General features: G+C 38.3%; 1 protein-coding gene across 1 annotated transcript in view; it reads left to right on the top strand.

Moving 5' to 3' along the window:
- opn5 (opsin 5) overlaps positions 1-12,839 on the top strand; it is a 30,937-nt gene extending 18,098 nt beyond the window's left edge. The window contains exons 3-7 of the mRNA XM_046373842.1: positions 970-1,089; positions 8,462-8,632; positions 9,003-9,337; positions 9,487-9,731; positions 11,275-12,839. Of these exons, the coding sequence (XP_046229798.1) occupies positions 970-1,089; positions 8,462-8,632; positions 9,003-9,337; positions 9,487-9,731; positions 11,275-11,341 (938 nt within the window). The 3' untranslated portion in view covers positions 11,342-12,839. The remainder of the gene's footprint in view (positions 1-969; positions 1,090-8,461; positions 8,633-9,002; positions 9,338-9,486; positions 9,732-11,274) is intronic.
- The last annotated feature ends 3,301 nt before the right edge of the window (positions 12,840-16,140 follow it).

Genomic DNA, 16,140 nt, shown 5'->3' with positions numbered 1-16,140 from the left:
GTTGTTGTCCTGTTTTATTAAATTAAATTTCTCCATCACACAGTAGACAGACAGCGAAGCACCTTCTCTCACAGGCTGCTACAGCTCTGCTGTCGAAGGGACCGATACAGGAAATCTTTCCTGCCACATGCCATCACACTGTACAATAACGGCTAAACTCTGGTCACTGCACCTTATATGTTTTTTTACGCACGGTTCACTGCATCTTACATTTTATTTTATCTTGCACAACATTCAATCTGCTGATTTGTTGTATATACATTTTTACTGTTTATTTGTTGTATATGCATCTTTATATTGCTTTGTATATTGCTATCTTAACATAGTATAGGTTATTCTTTTTTTTCTCTCACAATATCGTCACTGTGTGTAATGCTGCTGCTGCTGCACTGTAATTTCCCAGCCTGGGATCAATAAATTATATCTATCTATCTATCTAGCTGGCTTGTTTTATTTCTACCTCAAGCTAAACATTATCTACACTGTGCCAGAAAGTGAGACATGTATTGCATCTGTTTTTCATCTCTGCTTTTTTTCCACAGAATTTTCAGATTAACAGTCTACAGTTTATCTATGAGCTATTTTAGTTAAATTACCCACTTGATGAAAAACGCATGTGTTTGTAGCCTATATGCGTTGTTCACTGGCTTCTTTGCAGTATTTCTCTCTTAAATTACATTGTGCTTTAATACAATAAGTCAACATTTATATCACAGCAAAAGAATGACCAGTGATCAAATTTGCCCGAGATTGAGGATCCAGTGAAAAGTGAGTAAGAGTCAAAGGAACAAATATTTGTTATTACTCTGTCAGCTACAGTAGATCATACTGTAGAAGGAGGGAAAAGAAACTGACACCTTGTCCTGTACCTGGTGCGTGAGGTTAACACATTATTTTTAACACATCCCTTCACTTAAGTGCAATTGGTGTTTATTTCAAACTCTCTCTCTTTCTCTCTGTCTCTTGCAGGAATCATGTCTGCAACAGGGAATGGCTACGTCATTTATATGACCATAAAACGCAAGACCAAGTTGAAGCCTCCTGAGCTCATGACTGTTAATCTAGCCATCTTTGACTTTGGCATATCAGGTATGGGTTTGAGTGTGCAACTCTTGGAAGATTTATTTGTCACTTTTTCTGTAATACTGATTCAAGATTACCTTATCAAGCACTTGCATGAAAAATTTGAAATGCCCAGAGTGATTACACAATTTCACAAGGAAAATGAATGTGCAAAAGAATGAAGGAAACACCATTTGGAATAAAAAAAAAACCCATCAAAACTAAAAATTAAGCATATCAGATTGGCTGGACAACTAGCAGAGGTAACAGTAGCGCCAGATGTCTTCAATCATGTAAATGCAGTAGATCAGTCAAATAATGCAAATGTTGGAGAACCTTAATGAGAAAGATCACCCCAAAATCAAAAAAAATATATATATATTTTTTTCTCTTACCTGTAGTACTTCATCTGTGTAGATTGCATGGTCAGTTGCAAGTTTTGAAGATACCAGCTGTCTGCCTACTCGTGAATATAATGGAACCTTAAACCACCGAAATAATACATTCAGAAAACTCAACAAGAATGTCCCTTTCTAGAAATCACGTTCCTGTTACTGAAGCTAATCCCCCTGTAGGAACTACTCTCTCTCCACCGAATTACACTGTATCACTGAACAGAAGAAAATGTGCATCTACTTATGGAGGAGAGGCTTGTGTTGGTGTTTCCATGCCTGTAGTGTTTGCACCATGCCTGCACCATTTGTTTCTGAAAAATTTTCTTAATTTGCTTGTGTATTATGCATGTTTTCTTGAGTTGCAGTGCACTGACATCTCAGGGCAACTGTACTTCAAGGAAGACACACTATGCAATTTTCACAAGATTTAATCATTTTCTTAAGCAATAGCAACAAACGCAACAAGCCTTAATATAGATTGGCATACTGAGGGGTCAGTCAACTCATTTAGTTCTCGGTCAGTGCTTCCTCATACATGTCGTATTGGCTTACTCCTTGCATTTTCAGGACCTTCCTTCAAGGTGTCACAGAAATTAAGTGAATTCCATTTCTCCAGTTATTCCCCCTCTGGCTATCTGTTGGCAGCATTTTCATTAACTTTCACTGTGTTTTTCTATTTCACCAAAATTATTTAATGCATCTCAAAATGTTGTTGTCCATATTAAATTGTTCCAGCTCATTGTGCCTTTGATTCATCACCTCGGGACCAATTTAAATTCAGCCTTTATTGACTTTCTCCTTTATTAACTGATGTGTTTCTTTTTCTGAGGCTGACTCATTTGTTAGCACACACTTGTGGCCTCAGAGGAATGCTTTGACATTTAGATTTTTATTTGGTTTTCTCTCACCAGTGGACACTGTCACATTGAGAAATACAACCTAACCGACAACCTAACACATTTTCCCTACATATAAAGGTCACTTTAGTCATCATGGGGAATACTGCTAAGCCTGTGATAACTATTAAAACATGTCTTCCATGGAGGAATTTCTTTAGGCTAAACTAAACCTTGACAAAAATTGTCACAAAATGGAGGTGTGAGTTTAAAAGATGCAAGCGTTTACTAGACAGAGAGTGCCTAATGAAAATATGTTATCAAGTGGTATGATGGGAAATATAATCTACGATACAAGTGTACAGGGATGATGACAGAATGATCCACGCTAATGGATTAGCTTCGCCTTATATTCTTGCCCCAACCTTAACCAATCATCATCCTTCAGCCTCCTAGGCCTAACCCACCTAACAAAAGAAAGCCATGAATTCAGGCCAACCAGAGCCACAATTGGGTGGATCGTTCCATCGCCATCCCACAAAAAGGATAATTGGAATCCGTGACTCAATTTTTGTGTTTGCTTGACATTAAAATTGACTTTCCCTTTGCGCAAACAGGTATGAGGCTCATTCCACTAAAGCAGTGCAGTTGAATGTTTTGGTAAAAGAAAGCTCACTTGAGAATCTCAGAAGGATGCATCATTCAATGCAATCATTCAAATGGCTTAAAAACTTGTTATTACTTGGAGTAGTCCTGCTCTTATCCTTACAAGAATATGATTTCCTGGAGCTAATTCTTCATTTACAGTTACAGTTACAGTTGTCCTACTTAACTGTAACAACTGGTTCAGTTGTCTCAGCTTTGAGCAGTAGGCGATTAGGTGATTAGTAGACAGGAGCACCATTTCCACAAAAAAGAAACATTTCTACCTCAGGGTGGTCAGGGGATCACCAACAACAGTATGATTCATCCTTTGAGGACTATGAATACCTGTAAAGAATGTCATAACAAATCTATCCAGTACAGTACAAGATATTTCAGTCAGCACCAAGCAAGTCACAGCAAACTGACATCACCATCCCTAGAGGCATGCTGGACTTGCAAGTAAGCTAGCTCGATAACAAGTTAACTTATGCATGTTGAATATGATAATAATAGTGCCTTTTCAAATTGTCAGATACAGAGAGTGATAAGGATCCCTGACACTGGACAGCACTTCTATACAATTGTTTGAAAAAATGTTGGATAATGTTTGATAATGCAAACATGTAAGTCTACTTATACTGAACCTTTAATTCCCAAACTGTAGCTCATACAGCTGCCAATATTACCATAACATCATTACACCCACAAATCAACCAGAATGGAAATAATATCTTGTTAACCTTAAAATATATACATACAAATTATTCAAGCTCTGCACATGATGTGGCTTTTTGGTTTTGTCAGATGAGTCGACTTTAAAAACAACTACAAGGTACCAGACGATGGACTAAATCAACATTTACCAGAGATGCTGTAACAAACATGCACAAAAAATAACTGAAATCAGTCATCAGACTAGGGATCTTTCAAGGTGAAGGTCAAATAATTTTCAGTTCAGAAAATACAAACACGTAACCAAGTCACACTGCCTGGACCCGGATCATCAGTGTGGGATGCTGATCTATGCATGGCCTGCTTTATAAATGCTGACACAGTCAAATTGAAGTCAACAGAGACCATGTGTGTGAACAAGGCTGGGTTAGTAGCCCATGTGTTTGCCCCTGCAGCTACTCAGTAGTCCTGGCTGACAATAAATGCTGTTAAACATGCCTTGTGACAGGAATGATAACATGGGAATATTGAGAATAACTGAAGACTTTTTATTTGAAAATGGGTCATCCCAGCATTTGAGTGATGGCATAAAGGTCACAGCATCTTGGTGCACTATTGACATAAATCTGTTAAGTTGTGCTCTTTCATAAGGTGTCCTCTGGTAATTCAAAGCAACATTATGTAATCATTCGTATTATTTGCCATTTGGCTTACAGTTTCAGAATATGATACACTTATTAACCACTGCTGTAAATATGGAACAGCTTTACATGCCGATGTGTTATGATTACATTACTTATGATTAAAAAAAATAGTCGATAACTTTGCAAACACATCATCTAGCAAGTGCAACAACATGAGACATAGCAAGCCAGCTAATATTATCTTTTATTTTATGAAGTTCTCACCAACATCTAAAAGCCATTTCAAGATTGACTCTTCCTTCTTGCTCGGTCACTGTCGTAGTCAGAGTAAATAAAGTGTCAGTAAATAAACCATCTGCATGTCTGTCATACTGTTACTTACTGTTACTTAATCAATAAGATAGAGATTTTTTTTTTTTTTTCAGAAAAGAAATTCTTGTAGCAAATGTTATTCCAAAGACAGATCTTTGTGGTGAGATGAGGATAGGCCATCTGTCCTATGGAGACCAGTTTGAACTGCTTTATCAGCGATGCTGAAGATCAAAAGCATAATAATATATTCTTTTGACAGAGCCGCTTGATTCTATTTGAACTGGATGCCTTTAATAAAAATGTTTCATAGCTTTGAATCTTTCAGCTTCTAGTTCCAGTTTTCTTGCCTAGAACACAAAGACTAAAACATGGTGTGCCACTCATTCATTGAAAACCCTTACTATTATTAACACATTGTCTCTTTCCACAATGGAAAAAAACCTTCCTGGCAAACACCAAATGCAAATATCATATTTTTTGAGTATTTTTTTGAGTATTTATTATTCATTTCAGAATAAAGCAAAGCTGGTCATTTTGACCAGTTGGAGTAATCCTATTGGAAACCTAAAACATGTGGCAGTGCTTGGGCAGGGTGTTGCAGATATTCAGAGTGTTCTTTATTTAATTATGTTAGCACACGGCTTTAAGGATTTCTCAGTGAGTCAGTCCACAACTTTGGCCCAGACTGAAATGTGTCAACAGCTATTGGAAATCAAACTTAGTACAGATATCCATATAAGCAATATATTAACAATAGATTTTTACACTATGCAGAAATCATGTAATTTCACATTTGTACCTTACATATTACTTGATGTAGTTCTCAGTGCTGTAATACTCACTAATCCTCCTCTAGCTGACCTGTCCTGTTTATAAGCCTTCATGTGCAGCTTACAAGGACATGATGTGCTCTTCTTGATCATCACTAGAGGAAACTCATCTATGACAGTGTTCAAAACTGGTTAATATCTCTCAAACCAATTTTTGCCATTTCAAGACAAAAACATTGATAAGAATTTTAAAAAAGTAATAGTGATTGTCTTAGCTGATAATAACCAGATCTTTTCAGGAGGAACGCAGAATGAGCGAGAGCAGATAATCTGCAGATCAAGAGAAGCCAAATACATTAGCATTGTGAACATACTCCATTATTGAAATTAGTTTTTGACCTGTAGGACCTAAAGATGATGAGGTCAGGTCATTTAGCTGATTCATTCAGTCCATCTAACACTTTGGTCTACAGCAAGTCACCTCAACATCTACTGGCGATGAAGTTTAGTATGAACATTCATGGTGTCCAGAGGATGTTTCCTAAGTGTTGTGGTGACTGCCATTTCTTTCTTTACACTGCCACCAGGTAATTATTTTTTTTAAAAAATGTTTTACAAGCAACATCCTGAAAACTGATGGCCTGTTTAAATTAAGGTTCAGCCCACCGTTTCACCTGACAGCTTCTGAGAAACTGTCTTCAGCAACCATTTCTGATCCTTTTGCTACCAATTTTGTGTATAATTTAGATCCACTTCTCAGTTGCAGGCTTGAAGACACAGCTTCCTTCAAGACCATGCACCCTTATGTATGCTGAGGACATGGCAGAGGTTATGTTTCAGTCCTGCTATTTTAACTGTGTTGGTTACCTAAGAAATATATCCACTGTTCTCTTTTGAAATAGTTTCTAGAACAGTCTTTTTTGAAAACTTTATCAGGGTTAATAAATCCCATGAAAAGACCAAACCAAAACAATAAATAGTCACTAGTGCACCATTGCTAGCAGATCCTCAGCAAAGCAGTCCCCAAAAACTGCTATTAAACTACTGAGTTTTATTTTAGTCTGAGTAATTTTAGTTTTCAGTGCTAACACTTTTACTGAGTCATTCTGTTTCTGTTCCTGTCCTACAAACTGAAGCTGCTGTTGTTGCTCATATATGAATTCAGAAGTCCCCTGTAGTGCAAATTAAGGAAGAAGCATACACCAAACAACTGATCCTCTGACTACAGGCGTCTTATCTGTAGTCAGCTGGGATAGGCTCCCACCCCCCCACCTCCGAACCATGGCAGATGAGCGGTACAGCGGAGAATGGATGGATGGCATACATCAAGTGCCAAAAGTCAACACTGCAAATATTCTCTATTTATTTGATAATGATAAAATGAGAGCGATGATCACTGTTAGCAGGCTGGACAAGTCAAAGGACAAACACAACAGTTGTTTGTTTTTTAGTATTTCTTTATCATTATTGTCGTGACCCACAATAAATGTGTAAATGCTATTAGTCAGCTGAGCATGTGAGCAGCAGTGTGCAGGCGTGTGAGCATGCCCTGCTGGTTTTTCATTGATTCCAAGAAAAAATCTGGCTCATTATGCTTCATGCAATCTTGCCTCAAGAGGTTTTCATGTTTATCCTTTTCAGACTGCTGGGTATGCCACATGGCCCTTGGCCTGTCCAACTTAAGGGTGGCTGGCTGGCTGGGTGGGGGTGCTATCTCACTTTCACACACACTTGAGCCTTGTGCTTAAAGGATAAAGGTCAGCTTTCACACTTTCATGTGACTGTTACCTTTCAGGCAGTAATACTCATAGTAAATCTTCTGTGAGAATTACGAGGAACTGCTCTGATTTGATAAACAGTTAGAGGAACTTTCCCTCGCCTTTGTTACTTCCATTTATGCTTTTCAGTAATGAGACCTTTGTCACAAAGTTGTCACATGTATTGCTGCTTTTTATTTTTTTAGTTGGAAATACTGGGAAATGAAAAAAGGGCTTTTTGTCATCTGCACTTCAGGACACAGACCAAAGTTTTACTGGCTGCATTTTTTTGTCCCAAGGCAACAACAACAACAACAACTGTAGCTTTTATGTCTCAACAGACTGTGGAAGAACTACTTAAAACAACAGAAACCATCTCGTCTGTCTTTGTAGGGGGACATGTTTATGACCTGTGCTGCAGCCAACAACCAGGGGCTGGCTTAACTTAACGTTGGTTTAGCTTTTAGGGAAGTTTCATGTGGTCCATCTTTATTTTACAGTCAATAGTGAAAACTGTCATTATTAATAACTGCTGCAATATATTTTATATTTACATCTAAATATCTAACATTTAATCTAACCATTAAATCTAACCATTAAAATTCTAATTAAAAGTAAAGTTTTATTAAAGTTTTTTAGGAAATTGTTAAAAATATCTTTCCAGAATCAAAAGTAAAGACATGTTCTTATTAAATAAAATTACTGACTCACATGAATCAGGTGTTACATCTCACTGTTGTAGAATGATCTTTAGATGCACTGCTGAGGTGAGGTTGGCAGATCCTCAACCATTCAGGAAGAAGTGGGAGTGTGAAGGGAGTCCCAGGGGATTTTAGAGTGTCAGTGCTTCATGAAATGACTCTACCAGCCTTTGAAATATTATGGTGTGCGGTTTGGACAATACAACTAGAAATAAGGCTGCATGGATAATTTAAATAGCATTTAAAGTGATTTCTCCAGTAATTTAGAGTACATCTTTTTTTTTCTGTGGTTTTTGAGGTTTGTTGACGTGAAGTTTTAAAAATCTAATTCTGAAAATGAACAATAAGAATAAAACAACAATAAGCAGCAAAAACTTCATTTTATTAAGTTTTTACTAATTGCCAAATGCGAGCATAAAGTAAATTCTGATTATGTGTGTGATATGTGGTGTGTGTAATATTGATTGCGGAGCTTGTAGAGCATACTTATTTTATCTTTATTATTTTATTTATTTTTATCTCTTTTATCTGATTTCCATCAGTGTTTTCATGATTAAAATGAAAGTCCTCTGAGAAGCTTTAAGATGCGATACACCCTGTGTCATGTGTCTCATTCTTTTATCCCCCTCCCCGTCATCTCCATCTTTCCCCTTCTCTGTCCTTGCAGTGACAGGAAAGCCCTTTTTCATTGTATCTAGTTTGTCCCACCGCTGGTTGTTCGGCTGGGAGGGTTGTCGTTTCTATGGCTGGGCGGGCTTCTTCTTTGGCTGCGGGAGCCTCATCACGATGACCTTGGTCAGCCTGGACCGGTACCTTAAGATCTGCCATCTCAGATATGGTACGTCAGGATCTTCTTCCACCAGGGTCTCCAAAACATTTGAATTCCATGTACACCATCACGTGTGCACCTGCCTTAACAAAAAGAAATTTCTCATTTGCATCTCAGATGAAAATTCTTCTGAAAATCTGTTACACCATGTTCTGAAAAGGAATGAAAGCATTTATGTTTTCTTCCTTGTGCGCTTTCATTTCTCTATGCACTCTGAACATGGTGTAGGTAATTAAAACAAAATACCTTTGTCGAGTGCAATTTTTTTTACTCACCTGCCAAAACTTCTTTCTTGTTTTCATAAATTAAAAAAAACAAACGACAGTATAGTTTTTATCATATCTCATCACATTCTTCCTGTCTTTTCCTCCACTCTTAGGCACATGGCTAAAACGCCACCATGCTTTCCTGTGTGTGGCCTTTGTGTGGATGTATGCAGCTTTCTGGGCCACCATGCCCCTGATTGGCTGGGGAAGCTATGCCCCAGAGCCCTTTGGGACCTCATGCACACTGGACTGGTGGCTGGCACAGGCCTCTGTGTCTGGCCAGAGCTTCGTCATGGCCATCCTGTTCTTCTGTCTTATCCTCCCCACTGGCATCATTGTCTTCTCCTATGTCATGATCATCTTCAAGGTGAAATCCTCCACAAAGGAGATTTCACACTTTGACGCCCGCATCAGAAACAGTCACAACCTTGAGATGAAACTCACAAAGGTGGGTGAGAGGATGGGGGGAAGGCGACAGAAGGAAAAGGAGCAGCAAAAAAAGCAAGATCAAGGATGCAGACATTTCAGTAGTACTTATGTTAAGTACAAATCTGTGATCTGAATATTTCTATCCATCCTATTTGTATCCTCTTCCAGGTGGCAATGCTGATCTGTGCAGGCTTCTTGATAGCCTGGATCCCTTATGCAGTGGTGTCAGTGGTGTCAGCGTTTGGTGAGCCGGATTCTGTGCCCATCCCTGTGTCTGTCATTCCCACACTGCTGGCCAAGTCCTCAGCCATGTACAACCCCATTATCTACCAGGTTGTGGACCTGAAAAATTCCTGTGCGAAATCCTCCTGCTTTAAGGCTCTGAAGGAACGCAGACATTTCCGAAAGTCAAGGTAAAACAGAGCGTGTTAACTGTCCAGTCTTTATTCTGGTGAAATTTCTGATGAAGCCTAGCATTGCTTTATGTAGAGTACTAGAGATGCAAATGCATTAGCTGTTTCACTTATGCTTCATACTCATAGGCCTGTGCAGCAGTTTTGTAGCTACCAGTAAATATCTTTTATTCTTAAATAATCTTATTTTCGGAATTTAATTTTATACCTCTTGTGGCATTCACAGTGGAAAGCAAAGGAAGAATTTCATTGTTCAGAGAACTTGTTTATTTATGGTGTATATGATAAACGCTTTGAATCTTGAATTCAGGAATGCAACTTCTGGGAACGGAATTTCAAAAAATTTATAAACTTGCTTGGATGAAGGGAAAAACTTAGCTGAGAGGCTGTAGAAAGTGGCTCAAGGCTAAGAAGAAGCCAGATAAAGAACATTCACTTAACGGAGACCAGGGGAGGTCAGAACAGAGCCAGCTGAGAGGGTGGAAGCAACAGGGGAGTAGTGATGACAGTAGCAGAGGTCAAGCTGAGGAACTGCAGATGGAGGAGAACAGGAATTACAAACTGGGCAAGCACAAAGGGAGGCTGAATATGTGAGTATAAATAGTAACTATGTATTTGAAACAGAACAGAATGATGATAATGGCTGGCAGCTGGTGGCCTGACTCCACTCCTGTAATTAAGCAGATACGCACACACAGACACAAGAAGTTTAAAGAATGTGTCTGAGGATCCTGCAGGTATTTTGCATTAATAGATTTTATCGAAGGGGCGGCACGGTACGGTGGTGCAGTGGTTAGCACTGTCGCCTCATAGCAAGAGGGTTCCAGGTTCTGGGCCCTTCTATGTGGAGTTTGCATGTTCTCCCTGTGCCTGCGTGGCTTTTCTCCGGGTACTCCGGCTTCCTCCCCAAAAAAAACATGCACATTAGGTTAATTGGCTACTCTACATTGCCCCTAGGTGTGAGTGTGAGAGTGTGTGGTTGTCTGTCTTTGTGTGTCAGCCCTGCAATTGACTGGCGACCAGTCCAGGGTGGACCCCGCCTCTCGCCCGTAGTCAGCTGGGATGGGCTCCAGCTCCCCCGCGACCCTGACGGATAAGCGGCATAGAAAATGGATGGATGGATGGATGGATTTTATCGAACAACAAAAGTACTTTCTGTGTCTTAAAATTGAAATGTTTCACAAAAATTAAATCAAATTTTTTTCATTATATTTTTTTTGGGCACTTATGCCTTTACTGGATAGGACAGTAAGAGAGAGTGACAGGAAATGAAGGGTCAGAGAGAGAGGGGAAGTCAAGCAAAAAAATGCAGCCCGGAGTCAAACCCTGATCACTGCTATCAAGGGACTTCAACTTTCCGTACATGGGGCAAGCGCACCCGTTCCACCACGCCTCGCTGCAGAGAAATCAAGTTTTAAATCAAAAACAGCTTCATCATATTGTCACAATTCAGTTTTATAGCCAGTTATAGCCTAACCTCTTCTGGAGATCTCTTTTTCTGGTGCTCATGTGCTTGTTCCTTCCTGTTTTCATGTCTGTACAGGTTTTACACCATTTCTGGCTCGTTAAGGGACCCCTCACCAGCCAAGGAAGCTCATATTGAGATGTGAGACAAGACACTTTAGACTGTGTGACACTCTTACCTCTTCTACTTTGGACAGTTTGCCTTGTTCACTGCCCTGTGTGCCCCACACTTTACCTGATCACGTGCTGCCTGTCACCTGCTATGACATCATAATCCACTCACCTTTGTCGCTGTTGGTTCTGCAGTCTCGCTGCTAGTGTTTGCACAAACTGGTTTGTTGTGTGCTTCCAGCACCTCCTTTTCTTTTCCTGCGAAATTTTCCGTGATCTGTGGAGCTTTGTTGTTTTTGCAGAGGTTATAAAACACAATTGACGAGTTGTGTGAGCCTCATGACTTTGTTTTTCAGTATTACAGACACAGTTTGTCAATGCTATGAAAGACACAACACATATATTTTTAAATAACTACAGTGTTGAAAACTTGATGAACTTGAGAAGGTTTCCAACCAAAGTCACTTGACATCTGCAGCTACAACCTTTTGCAAACCCAAATCTTATGAAAGCGTGAAGTTGCTATATGATTTTCAAATACTGAATTTATTTTTGACAGTGTTTCTTAACCTGAACTAACCTGAAGTAAAGTACTTTAGCCATGTCAAATCAGGTTTGGGTGTAACCGTTAAGCTCAGTTGTAAGTGTACTGTTACTGTTTGTACAGGTTGTTGTTTTTTGTACTCCTACTATGGCTACTACATCTGTGGCTTGTACACAGTAGATATATGTGAGCAGGCACTGAATCACTTCAGCTTGTGTTCTTATCAGATGTTATACTGCACACAATGAGACTCTAATCAGTGAAGCTTAAACATAGCATTTACATTGTACTGTCAGGTCCCAGTACTGATCAAGAGCTTGTTTGTTCTCTAAATTAAACAGCTCAATGTTCAACCATTCACAAGAAAACACACACACAGAATGAGTGCACTTTACTTGCTTAACCATTTGGTATGCACTGATAGCAGGTTGGTGTTAGACAAACACATACATATTGTGGATTGTTGCAAATAAAGAAATGGACACAAGATATTCATTTAAAGAATGAAGTTTATGTCATTATTACAGTAACTACCAAACCTACAATTATGGCCATGGGTACAGGAACAATTAAGGTTAATTCAGGGACCATTGTTTTTTGTTTTTGGTTTGTTGTCTTTTTTTTTCCATGATGCATTAAACATTTGACATTTGACATTTTGGAAGATGTAGAATTTGCCTTTTTTGTCAGGAGTTATATGAGAAGACTGGTACCATCCTGTCTCTTGCATAATATAATGTTAAGCTTGAAGCAGTTACCTTAGCTTAGCCATTAAAATGTGGCTAGACAAGGGGAAATGGATAACCCAGCCATTTTAGAAGTAAAGAATGTCAGTTTTCTCATAAAATGAGAATGATTTAATTTAAATAAAGGAGTTGGTAGGTGATTGGATTAAAGGGTCACATGATACTTACTTCCTGAGGTCCCATACGTGTATCTTTTCTTGACAATATAATAATGACCAAGAACATGTGAAATGGTGGATCCCATACACTTCAACAGTTGTGAGGTTACATGTTCTGTGATATACAATTTTTGTTTCTATATTTTAAAACTTTTTTGGAAGAAGCATTTAAAACTGAAACAACCATTCAGTCCAGTAGGTGTCATTGTGTTGTGTTGAAATTCAGTATATCTCTCTTTAGTAGTATAGTATAGCAATATATTATCTCTTCCTCCCAGTGTGTCTTTCAGAAAAAAGTTAACAAACTTTGATAGAGGTTCAGTAATACGTTGTGTGCCTGAGGCAGTCACCTGCATTTCATTGCTCCCTTGCACATTTTGTGGATTTTACTCCTGCAGTACTGTTTTCAGAGGTATCCAATGGCATGCTTGAGAAGACTATTGATTTCATTTTTCATTTTGTATACTGGATTGTTTTTCAGCACCTTGAATACTCATGAATAAGCATCACAGCCCAATCATAGTTTGTATCCATGACTACAATACCTTTGCAGCTCTGATTTTGATTTCTGGATGGGTCTTTAATTCTGTCTTGACACTTGGCCTTATTGAGGTTATGATATTGTGGGCCCCTGTATTTGTACATGCTTTGGACAGATGTCAAATTCTTTTAATTTACCAAAGGTAATAATGATTGGACTTAAATTTGTATACAGCAAAAAAGATGAAGGTCTGGTAAAGGGAGTTGATGGATAAGCGGTATAGAAAATGGGTGGATGGCTGGATGGTAAAGGGAGTTTGCTTTGACGCTCCACTGAGAAGCATCTAAATGTAACTGGTAGCCTGTATTTCTACTGGGGGCAGGATGAAATAAATGTTTCAGGTGTAACTGCCTCATACATTTTAATTGTATCCACTTTTCGAATGAATGCATCCACTTTGTTAATTATGGAGAAAGATAAAATTTAAGTTATGTGGTATTTGAGGTATTGGACTGAGGGTGACTTTGGAGAGATTTATGACTAATATCATCTGGATTACCTGAGCAACTCTCTTGTCCCTTAATGCCCCTCTTGTCTTCCTGGACCTCTGTAGCCTATCACTCTTCAAGGGTGTCCTCTGCATGTTCTGTGTAAAACAGAGGAGTCAAGCCAAGGACAACCCTTTCATATTTCATTTGTACTCACTGAACTCAGTTTTTAAGTTAACAAAGTTTTACGAATGGTCTTAAAAAAGAAATTCCCTAAAAATGTTGAAATGTATATTTCAGTAGAAATCTATTGCTTTGGTTGTTTGTTTTTTTTTTTTTTAAATTACAGTGATCCTTTTGAACATAGTTTGTGGAAATCTTTTTTCTGGAAGACAGACCAACACATTAAAAACTATGAGGGAAAATTCTGGATACTACTTACTTGAGTTTGCAGTGATGTTAAAAGCCTATGATAATACAGCTGTAATGCAGAGCAATCAGAATGAAAATAATGTGTATTTTGGCTTTCTTATTCAAATCTCAATTTGTCATAGTGGTACTTTACTTTACTTTACTGGTACAGCTTTACTTTTTACATTGAATGGAGCTGTAGCTGTGTAAGAATAAATGTATAAAATAAACAAGCAAGCTAGCTACAGAGCGGCCTACCGACGTCTTCAGCTGCCGTCTATCGCGCCATAATTATTTTGCAGGACGTAGTTAGTTGAGTATTCCACGGATCTTCTCATCTGACTCTTGGCAAGAAAACAAAAAAAGGGTGTTTCCCAAAAGATAAAAATATTCCTTTAAAGTGAAGGTTTACTTGGTCGAACACTTTCCCTTGGGGTCTCATTGTCTCAGTATGAGGTCATTCATGAATGAGACCCCAAGTGTGCACATTTTTGAAATGCGGTTAATTAATATTAAAACAAAATATGTTTACATTATAGAAAATTGTGCATGTGTGATTTAGGCAACATCACTCTGTGAATCATATATGAGTTCCAATGTGAAGTGCCATGCAGTGGGTGGAAGGATGGAAGGAAGTTAATGAAGAGGATTGATTCTGTGCTGACACAGAGAAACTCCCGAGTGCTCAGAAAGTTCAATAGCAGGGTTAAATGGAATGAAGTGGGTGGAGTGGGAGGAATGTCTGAAGTCAAAAAGAAAGGAGCAAATTGTAGTGCTCAAGTAGATCAAAGATCCCTGCTCACATTTCTAAGGTGAAAATAAATGGGAATGGAGGCTTGTGCCGAATGAAGTTAGAACAAAGTAGCTCAGGTTTATCTGTGTGAATTATGTGTGCGTTCTAGGGTGTGATCATCACGTCTGAGATATTAGCGTTCATATGTCAAATGAAAACCTGAGGACCATGAATCCATATCAAGATCTGTAATAGAACTTCCCCATTCAATGCCAGTTCCATCACATTTAGTCATATAACCATGCTAGATGAAGCCCCTGAACTCTTCTTGAATGGCTCACTGAAAAGTCCTGAAAGCTGCTCAACTCTCGAATATTAATATTGGACTTTTGGACCAGGTGGTTAATTTATTTGATTAACCAAGCAGAAATTAACGTTTAATTGTTTTTATCTTAAATATTTTAAAAATAAGTGTATTATATCTTGGTATTTTTTAATATGGTGATATAAAATTAAAGAATTCCTTCCCAGTTACTCAGCTCTACTTTAAAAGACATACAAAAATGACAAAGAAGAGCAAAGTAATGTATTTTTGTGACATCATGATATCAAGATTTAAATTCTCCTCACCTTATAGATTGATTATTCCTGAAATTATTTATGGTGTGTGTTATCATATCAAAGTCAGATGGCTATATGAGTGGTATGCGAGAATTGTTGTGAAATCTATTACCCTAAAATGAGTAACAGCAGTACCTTGAATTTAATTATTTAGTCATCCAATTCAAAATTCTGTCTGGATATTATATAAGTTTTATTTAGTTACACAATATTTTGGTGCATTTGGTGGATTCTCAAATTGAGTCTAAGTTACATAAAATTTGCTAGTCATTCTATTTCTAGGATACTTCAGTTGAACCTGCTGCTAATAAGCCTTGCATTATAACACCACTTCCCAGCTGTGACTGACATCAATGGGCCTGACAACCAGCATCACAGTCTATTAAAAATGACCACACAGTTTGTTGCATATTGTGGTAATGTGTCATTGTCTTCCTTTTGTAAACCTGCCATATTCAGTCACTTGTTTTCCTCCAAGTGTCAGCACTCTTGAGGCTGAAGTCTAAGTGTTTAAGTGTCTAAGTGGACATATCATGCTGTCTTAAACACCTGACTGGCCTCGATTACGAGTGCAGACCAAGTAGACATTTCATGGATTCTCCAGCAACACTTTAGTGCCACCCACCCTACAAGTGTAAATGTAGCCACTAGC

This window comes from Scatophagus argus, chromosome 19 (assembly GCF_020382885.2).
Source record: "Scatophagus argus isolate fScaArg1 chromosome 19, fScaArg1.pri, whole genome shotgun sequence".
NCBI lineage: Eukaryota > Metazoa > Chordata > Actinopteri > Scatophagidae > Scatophagus > Scatophagus argus.
Note: the sequence above shows the minus strand (reverse complement) of the source record. Positions and strands in the feature narration are given on the sequence as shown.